At 44.0% G+C, this 9,760-nt stretch overlaps 1 protein-coding gene across 2 annotated transcripts in view; it reads left to right on the top strand.

Annotated features, from left to right (window-relative positions):
• The first annotated feature begins 2,807 nt into the window (after positions 1–2,807).
• LOC128687474 (sphingosine-1-phosphate lyase-like) overlaps positions 2,808–9,760 on the top strand; it is a 74,608-nt gene continuing 67,655 nt past the window's right edge. For both annotated transcript variants that reach the window (XM_070084041.1, XM_070084040.1), the window contains exons 1-4: positions 2,808–2,970; positions 7,529–7,648; positions 8,741–8,839; positions 9,320–9,445. In XM_070084041.1, coding sequence (XP_069940142.1) covers positions 2,943–2,970; positions 7,529–7,648; positions 8,741–8,839; positions 9,320–9,445 — 373 coding nt within the window. In that variant the 5' untranslated portion in view covers positions 2,808–2,942. The remainder of the gene's footprint in view (positions 2,971–7,528; positions 7,649–8,740; positions 8,840–9,319; positions 9,446–9,760) is intronic.

Genomic DNA, 9,760 nt, shown 5'->3' with positions numbered 1-9,760 from the left:
ACATGTACTACTGGTGTTACAGAACACCTGTGTCTGGACATATACTACTGGTGTTACAGAACACCTGTGTCTGGACATGTACTACTGGTGTTATAGAACACCTGTGTCTGGACATGTACTATGTGTGTTATAGAACACCTGTGGACATGTACTACTGGTGTTACAGAACACCTGTGTCTGGACATGTACTACTGGTGTTACAGAACACCTGTGTCTGGACATATACTACTGGTGTTACAGAACACCTGTGTCTGGACATATACTACTGGTGTTACAGAACACCTGTGTCTGGACATATACTACTGGTGTTATAGAACACCTGTGTCTGGGCATGTACTACTGGTGTTATAGAACACCTGTGTCTGGACATATACTACTGGTGTTACAGAACACCTGTGTCTGGACATATACTATTGGTGTTATAGAACACCTGTGTCTGGACATGTACTATTGGTGTTATAGAACACCTGTGTCTGGACATGTACTACTGGTGTTATAGAACACCTGTGTCTGGACATATACTACTGGTGTTACAGAACACCTGTGTCTGGACATATACTACTGGTGTTATAGAACACCTGTGTCTGGGCATGTACTACTGGTGTTATAGAACACCTGTGTCTGGACATGTACTACTGGTGTTACAGAACACCTGTGTCTGGACATGTACCTCTGGTGTTATAGAACACACGCGTCTGGACATGGGCTACTGGTGTTAGAGTGCACATATCTCTGGATACGTGGTACTGGTGTTATGCAACACTTGGTGTAAGATAATCAATCTCTTAAGAACCTAAAGCATGTGGCCATAGTCTTATATACCGAGAAGTTTAGTGCAGCACAGGGGTCGGGCAACTGGGCTAAATTACCCCAAACGGGGTAAAAATGAAAATCTCGGGGGTAATGAAGGTTCAATGAACATTTATATAAAATTGCACAAAAAATTATTATTTAATAAACGAGGCAAATTACGAAAGTTATATTTTTTCAGACAAATAATTTGTAGTTTCTTAATACAATTGAAAATCTAATTTGTAGGGACCATTTCTTAAGTTGGCAATGATGTAAAACGGGTGAGGACTGCAGCAGCTGGCAACACCGCGAGTCTTCATACAAATGAATTCAATAAACTGTTTTGAATATGAATGCTTGTGTTTTTCCCGATTTTGTGGACTTTCAAATCTAGTGGGTAATTTCCCTGTACACAAATTTGTTTTGGGGCAATACCTAAAAAAGCTCGCCGACTCCTGGTGTAGCAGCTTGGAGATGAGGTCAGAGGTGAGCTGTGCCCACTAGTAAGATAAGATAAGATAAGATTTCGTTCGGATTTTTAACCCCGGAGGGTTAGCCACCCAGGATAACCCATGAAAGTCAGTGCGTCAACGAGGACTGTCTAACTTATTTCCATTGGGGTCCTCAATCTTGTCCCCCAGGATGCGACCCACACCAGTCGACTAATACCCAGGTACCTATTTGCTGCTAGGTGAACAGGACAACAGGTGTAAGGAAACGTGTCGAAATGTTTCCACCCGCCGGGAATCGAACCCGGGCCCTCCGTGTGTGAAGCGGGAGCTTTAGCCACCAGGCCACCGGTGTTGATTCGCCGGAATAATCGCCCGGCCCGGGCCTTTTCCAAGAGGTGGCCCGGCATTGGCTCCCTTTCATGGGAGTGTCTCAGACTAATGTCTGCCATGGGAGGAGGTACAAGTACCTCCTCATCTTCTGGGACTAGCTGTCCCCAGGCATATCCCCATTCCCCGCCAACACTGAGCTCGAAGGATGTGACAGCTGCGTAGCAGCAGACGATGTCAAGAGGTGCAAAAGCAGTGAGCACTGCAGGTCCAGGACCCTTTTGGAGCCACACCCTAGCTTTGGGCATTAAGCCCGAGCGCTGGGGAAGTTCAAGAATGCCTCTTGCTGTGTGTTGCTGCTGCTGCTACTTCACTTGTCCGTTGCACTCTCGAGGTCATGTTAAATATTTGTTAGCAATAGAATTATTGAAGGCATCCTGCTTACCGGTATATGAAGCCTATGACCACTAATAGCTAAGAGGCTAAGACTGATTATCTTGCATCAAGGCTGAGGGACTGAATACATCATACTACCTCTCCACTTCGTCTACTTCGTTTTCCACTAAGGCTGATGTCTCCTGGAGTGTAATTCGTCTCTGTTTTCGACTGATGAAGTAATAATAATAATAATAATAATATCTTTATTTACTACAAGTACATGTACAAGGTATACAGTCCTAGCTGACAACAATGACATACTACTATATAGAAACTCCCTTGTTATGCTTTGCATTTCGGGCAAATTAGGTCAGTGTCCCAGGATGCGACCCACACCAGTCGACTAACACCCAGGTACCCATTTTACTGATGGGGAACATAGACAACAGGTGGAAAGAAACACGTCCAATGTTTCTACTCTGGCTGGGAATCGAACCCAGGCCCTCGCCGTGTGAAGCGAGAGCGTTAGCCACCAGGCCACCAGAGCCAGAGTATGCAGTACAGGCGAAACTGTTAATAAAAAAAGATTCCTAGTATTGTGTCTTGTTCATCAAATTGTCAGTAATGTAATATTTACCGTTTATAATTGTGATACAAGTGTGTCATAGACACGCACTGCTAGTGTTATGGAACACATGTCTAGATATATGTTGGTGGTGTTATGGAACACAAATGTGTTTGGACATGTACTCCTGGAGTTAAGAAACACACGTGTATCTGGACACTCGCTACTGTCGTTATGGAACAAAGATAACCTCAGAAATGGTTATCAGTGGTGGCCGCCACTGGCAGGTGGGTCAAGGGGCGCACTTCATCCCCAGTTCTCTCAGTGTTCAGACGTGTGCACTCGTTGCTGCCTCACTCAGGTACCGAGGACAAAACAGGGGTCCTTGCAGTTGTATGTCTATAACTACACCCAGTTAGTCACTGAGGATGGAGCAGCTGTGGCTCATCTTGCACTGTGAGTGAGATAAGATCATTATTTTGTTTCCTTCGCCGACCTCTTCGTGTAAAGTATTCTAGAAGTGTGTTACTGTGATGTGGTTGTATGGTGGTGTGGAAGTGTGGTGATGTGATGATACGTTAGTGTGATAGTATGGTGTAGGAGTGTGGTGGTATAGTGAGGTGTGATGATGCTGTAGAGTGGCATTGTTCTGGTATGGTAGTGTAGGGGTCAGGTGGTATTAATGCGGTTGTGTGGTAGTATGGTGGGAGTGATAATATGTTAGTGTGGTGGAATGATATGTTAGCGGGGTGGTGTGGTGGTGTGGCAGGGTTCTGGCATGATGTGGAGGTGTGGTGATGGAGTGGTCGTGTTGTAGTGTGGTTGTGTAATAATGTGGTGTAGTAGTAGTAGTAGTAGTAGTAGTAGTAGTAGTGTGGTGGTGATCACGTTGAGGGAAGTGTGCTAGGTAGTGTCTTATCTCTATTTATGTATCGCCTGTGAAATAATCCATCTGACACGCACTGTAAGCGCGCGCATGCACACACTCATGCACATGCACACACACACACTCATGCACATGCGCACATACACACACACACACACACACACACACACACACACACACACACACACACGCACGCACGCACGCACGCACGCACGCACGCACGCACGCACGCACACGCATACACAACAGGCCTAGTGTCTAATCGACATGTGCCTAGGACAAAATGGTAACTAACATTCACACACACACACTACATAGGTTTGAGGAACTTCCTGCAGGAGGTTCCGTGGGACAGAGAACTGGCAGGAAAGCCAGTAAATGAAATGATGGAATATGTAGCAACAAAATGTAAGGAGGCAGTGGAAAGGTTTATTCCCAAGGGCAACATAAACAATGGGAAGACCAGAACGAGCCCCTGGTTTACCCGACGGTGTAAGGAGGCAAAAACAAAGTGCAATAGAGAATGGAAAAAGTACAGAAGGCAGAGAACACATGAAAATAGGGAGATTAGTCGCAGAGCCAGGAACGAGTATGCACAGGTAAGGAGGGAGGCCCAGCGACAGTATGAAAATAACCTAGCATCGAAAGTCAAGACTGACCCGAAACTGTTGTATAGCCACATCAGGAGGAAGACAACAGTCAAAGACCAGGTGATCAGACTGAGGACAGAAGGTGGAGAACTCACAAGAAATAATCAGGAGGTATGTGAGGAGCTAAACAGGAGATTTAAGGAAGCTTTTACAGTAGAGACAGGAAGGGCTCTGGGAAGACAGCACAGAAGGGAACATCAAGAGGGAGTATACCAACAAGTGTTGGATGACATACGAACAACCGAGGAGGAGGTGCAGAAGCTGTTAAGTGACCTTGATACCTCAAAGGCGATGGGACCGGACATCTCCCCATGGGTCCTTAGAGAAGGAGCAGAGATGCTGTGCGTGCCCCTAACCACAATCTTCAACACATCCCTTGAAACTGGGCAACTACCTGAGAAATGGAAGACAGCAAATGTAGTCCCTATATTTAAGAAAGGAAACAGAAACGAGGCACTAAACTACAGACCTGTGTCTCTGACATGTATAGTATGCAAAGTCATGGAGATGATTATCAGGAGGAGAGTGGTGGAACACTTGGAACGGAACAAGATTATAAATGAAAACCAGCATGGGTTCATGGAAGGCAAATCCTGTGTCACAAACCTTCTGGAGTTTTATGACAAGGTAACAGAAGTAAGACACGAGAGAGAAGGGTGGGTTGATTGCATTTTCCTGGACTGCAGGAAGGCCTTTGACACAGTTTCTCACAAGAGATTAGTGCAGAAGCTGGAGGATCAGGCACATATAACAGGGAGGACACTGTAATGAATCAGGGAATACCTGACAGGGAGGCAACAACGAGTCATGGTACGTGAAGAGGTATCACAGTGGGCGCCTGTGACGAGCGGGGTCCCACAGGGGTCAGTTCTAGGACCAGTGCTATTTTTGATATATGCGAACGACATGATGGAAGGAATAGACTCTGAAGTGTCCCTATTCGAAGATGATGTGAAGCTGATGAGAAGAATTAAATCGAATGAGGATAAGGCAGGTCTGCAAAGAGACCTGGACAGGCTGGACACGTGGTCCAGAAACTGGCTTCTCGAATTCAACCCTGCCAAATGCAAAGTCATGAAGATTGGGGAGGGGCAAAGAAGACCGCAGACAGAGTATAGGCTAGGTGGACAAAGACTACAGACCTCACTCAGGGAGAAAGATCTTGGGGTGACCATAACACCGAGCACGTCACCGGAGGCACACATCAACCAAATAACTGCTGCAGCATACGGGCGCCTGGCAAACCTGAGAATAGCGTTCCGATACCTTAATAAGGAATCGTTCAAGACACTGTACACTGTGTATGTTAGGCCCATACTGGAGTATGCAGCACCAGTCTGGCACCCACACCTGGTCAAGCACGTCAAGAAGTTAGAGAAAGTACAAAGGTTTGCAACAAGGCTAGTTCCAGAGCTCAGGGGAATGTCGTACGAGGAAAGGTTGAGGGAAATCGGACTGACGACACTGGAGGACAGAAGGGTCAGGGGAGACATGATAACGACATACAAGATACTGCGGGGAACAGACAAGGTGGACAGAAACAGGATGTTCCAGAGAGGGGACGCAGAAACAAGGGGTCACAATTGGAAACTGAAGACTCAGACGAGTCACAGGGACGTTAGGAAGTATTTCGTCAGTCATAGACTCGTCAGGAAGTGGAATAGCCTAGCAAGTGACGTAGTGGAGGCAGCATCCATACATAGTTTTAAGAAGAGGTATGACAAAGCTCAGGAAGCAGAGAGGGAGAGGACCTAGTAGCGATCAGTGAAGAGGTGGGGCCAGGAGCTTAGTCTCGACCCCTGCAACCACAATTAGGTAAGTACAATTAGGTGAGTACACACACACACAAACACACACACACGCACACATACAACAGGCCTAGTGTCTAATCGACATGTGCCTAGGACCAAATGGTAACTAACACACACACACACACACACACACACACACACACACACACACACACACACACACACACACAAACACACGCACATCAGGGGAGACATGATAACGACATACAAGATACTGCGTGGAATAGATAAGGTAGACAGAGACAGATTGTTCTAGAGAGGGGACACACAAACAAGGGGTCACAACTGAAAGCTGAAGACTCAGACGAGTCATAGGGATGTTAGGAAGTATTTCTTCAGTCATAGAGTCGTCAGGAAGTGGAATAGCCTAGCAAGTGATGTAGTGGAGGCAGGAACCATACATAGCTTTAAGACGAGGTATGACAAAGCTCTGGAAGCAGAGAGGACTTAGTAGCGATCAGTGAAGAGGCGGGGCCAGGAGCTGTGTCTCGGCCGCTGCAACCACAACCAGGTGATTACACACATGCATTTCACACACATTATTTGTATGATACTCTCAAGATTTTATACAATCTATTGTTAGTGTGGTCAGATTTTATTCCCCCCCCCCCAGTTCCATTACATGGCATTTATCAACATTAAATTATATAATCCATCTGTCAGTAAGTACAGTAATTAAGTTTTTATTTAGATTTTGTGTACATAGCACCAAACTTGCACACGAAAATCAATCCCTAGCAAGCAAAAGACTCGTCGGGAGATGCAACATTCAACCAATGAAAATGATTATTATTATATTCAAGGAAAAGCGCTAAACCCGTAGGATTATACAGCTCCCCCCAAAGAAAAGCAGGGGCGTCATGAGTACACCGAGAAACAACACAATAAGTGTCAGGGGCCCAAAACTGTTCAACTGCCTTCCAGCATACATAAGGTGGATTACCACTATATCCCTGGCTGTCCTCAAGAAGGCGCTGGACAGGCACCTAAGATCAGTACCTGACCAGCCGGGCTGTGGTTCGTACGTCAGTTTGCGTGCGGCCAGCAGTAACAGCCTGGTTGATCAGACCCTGATCCACCACGAGGCTTGGTCTCAGACCGGGCCACGGGGGCGTTGACCCCCGAAACCTTCTCCAGGTATAGCATACAAATATAGCATCTCTTTACAATGAATCTGAGGACATACCGGTGTTACAGGCAAATAAAAAAAAAAATGATGTAGATTTAACCCAGGATAGCCCAGTAAAGTCAAGCAAAGTATTTTATATCCAGTGGGCTGCTTGTTACTACAATTACTCAGTTTATCGAAATTATCTTTTAAAGATTTAGTCTTTTATTTTTATTTATTTTGCTAATGTAAGTTTGTATTTCTTAACTGTAAAACACTTGGAAAAATAGCTAGCATTATTTTAGTTAGGCTTAAAAGATGAAATAAGCACTGCGCAGATGAGCTGTGAGCTAGCATGCATTGCAGTGGCCAGAAAGTTGCAGGAAATGGAAAGCTTGCATAAAATGCACAAAGAAGTGAGTCAAATAATGAAGCTAAAAAATGTGTGATACGTGACCTTGCAATTCTGAGCTCACTTACTGCCAAGTATCCTTGTAACAAAGTGCAGTTATTATCGAGTTAAATAATGAAGGATAATAACTAGACTCCGGTGTTGCAGGGTTGGAGGAGCAGTTGGAGAACGGAGTGAGCAGCTACCAGAGGTGGCAAATTGTAGCAGCCACAGCCACTCTAACTCTCGCTGTCTACACTACCAGGAATCTCTACCATAACAGACAAGGTAAGAATATCGATTCTCACTCTTCAAGGAACGTACTTTGATGTTGGTGAAGAGCTCTCTATCCTAGGAATTTATGTTATCCTCCGGTTCCTAGGATTAAATTTTATTACTTCCCAAACAACGGTACGGGTGGGGTTAGAACTCATGGTGTGAGTCGTAAAACTCCAGGCCAGTGCGTAACCCACTGGACCAGCTGTGTACAACACATGCGTTACTGTACTAATGTCATCTCTGCTGCAGTCATATTTGTCTTCATAAACTCTTGTGGTTAAGTTATCTATTTTCCTTGTGAAAACTTTCATGCAGTGCCCACAGGGGGTGATGTAGACTATTTTTTTACAGGGGACATTATATGAGATCTTTTTATTGGTGAGGTCACCAATAAAAGCAGTGACAAGTTTTTTTTTTTTCCATTGATTTTCTGAAGAGGACTCTAGTCAGCTTTGTTGACTGGCTTTGATGCTGGTGACAGACTCCTGCTTCTAGGAACTGGAGCTACCCCTTGGATCAAACCTGATTACTCCCATTCCCCAGGCACTGCACGAGTCTTGTAAGTTTGGCACTTCCCCATGAATTGAAAAGAATGAGTTGGAAGACAAAATGTCTCCAATAGACAAAGATAAACTTATGGTAAAAACTAATTGTTTACGATTTGAAAACAAATTTTAAATATTTTCACTTTTTAATAGAAAGCAGAGAGGAATACATGACATTATTACAATTGTTTGGAGAAAGTTTACGTACTGTGTACACAACACCCAATGTTCTACCATCTTGGCAAGCAGTTTTTTTTTTAACAGACATTTCCCACATTGCATAGTGACCTAAAGGGAAACCTATTCATAACTACTCATTCTGTATGTCTGTTCCAGGTTGCCTGTAGGGATCTCGAGGAATTTTTTAGTAGTCTTATAACGTTAATGATTTAATGTTATTTTTGTACTGTTTCTGGTTATTTTAACTTGGTATGATATTATTTGTCTGTATTGTCCGTTCTTCACTCACGTATTGTACATCATTTTCTGTACTGCACAGGGTAAATGGAAAATTGTGTAATACAGTTCATTGATTGATAGCTATTGTTATTTTCAGATGTGTGGGAGAGCATCAGGAAGTGGTCATTTAAAATGGTACGTACTATACCATCTGTCAACCGAAGAATATCTGAGAGAATTGATGAAGCTCGCTCAGGTGAGAGCCGTTTACATTCTTCCTTATCCTCTACACAGTAGGTGAAAAAAAGAAGGTAGGTCTAGTATTGAGGAGTTTGTGGGAAGACAGAAGCTTGTCAGTGATGCTAAAACGGGAATGTACCAGAGGATAGTGATGCCAACACTTTTATATGGGTGTGAGACATGGTATTTGAGTATTTCAGCAAGAAGGAGAGTGAAAGCAGTGTAAATGTCACGTGTAAGATCAGTGCACAGTGTGAATACTATACAAAGGAAGGGTTGTCGAGGTGTTTTGGTGATTTAGAAAGGCTGTAGACATGCAGGTTAATTAAGAGAGTGTACAACTCTAAGGTTGGTGCAAGTAGTGGTAAAGAACGTCCCAGGCAAGATTAGGAAGATTTTGAAAGCTTGAAGTACCAATTGTCTAATACTGTAATTATTCCGGTGTAAAGATAACACTGCATACAGTCAACACTAATATATTGTGTGTCTGGCACAGAGATTGAACGCGCTATATATAAGAATACTGGAGGAGACAGCAGTCGTGTGCCACTGATGGCTCTACCACCCACTGGCTGGACCAGAGACCAGGTCCTTCAAGCTGCCTCCACCCTACTCTCCGAGGGTTTGTTTCCTCTCTAATAATTATCTTGTTAGCATTTATCCGTGTTTATGACCAGATACAATCAACCTACACACGTATTCCTGTATTGTCTATGTATTTTGTTTTCTATTCTTTGCAATATAGCTTCAACAGACACTTAATAATTTCTGGAACACACGGGCCTAGGTTTGCCAGTTAACATTACTGAAATGTTTCACTTAACATTGATTACATTCTAAAACTAATAATTAGCTTAAATGTTCCAATTAACCTTTTGCTGATCTTTTAATACTGAATATTTATTCCTGTTAATACATAATTAGATGCCCCAGTCAA

The sequence above is a fragment of the Cherax quadricarinatus genome, chromosome 11 (genome assembly GCF_038502225.1).
Source record: "Cherax quadricarinatus isolate ZL_2023a chromosome 11, ASM3850222v1, whole genome shotgun sequence".
In the NCBI taxonomy this organism is placed as follows: Eukaryota; Metazoa; Arthropoda; class Malacostraca; order Decapoda; family Parastacidae; genus Cherax; species Cherax quadricarinatus.
Note: the sequence above shows the minus strand (reverse complement) of the source record. Positions and strands in the feature narration are given on the sequence as shown.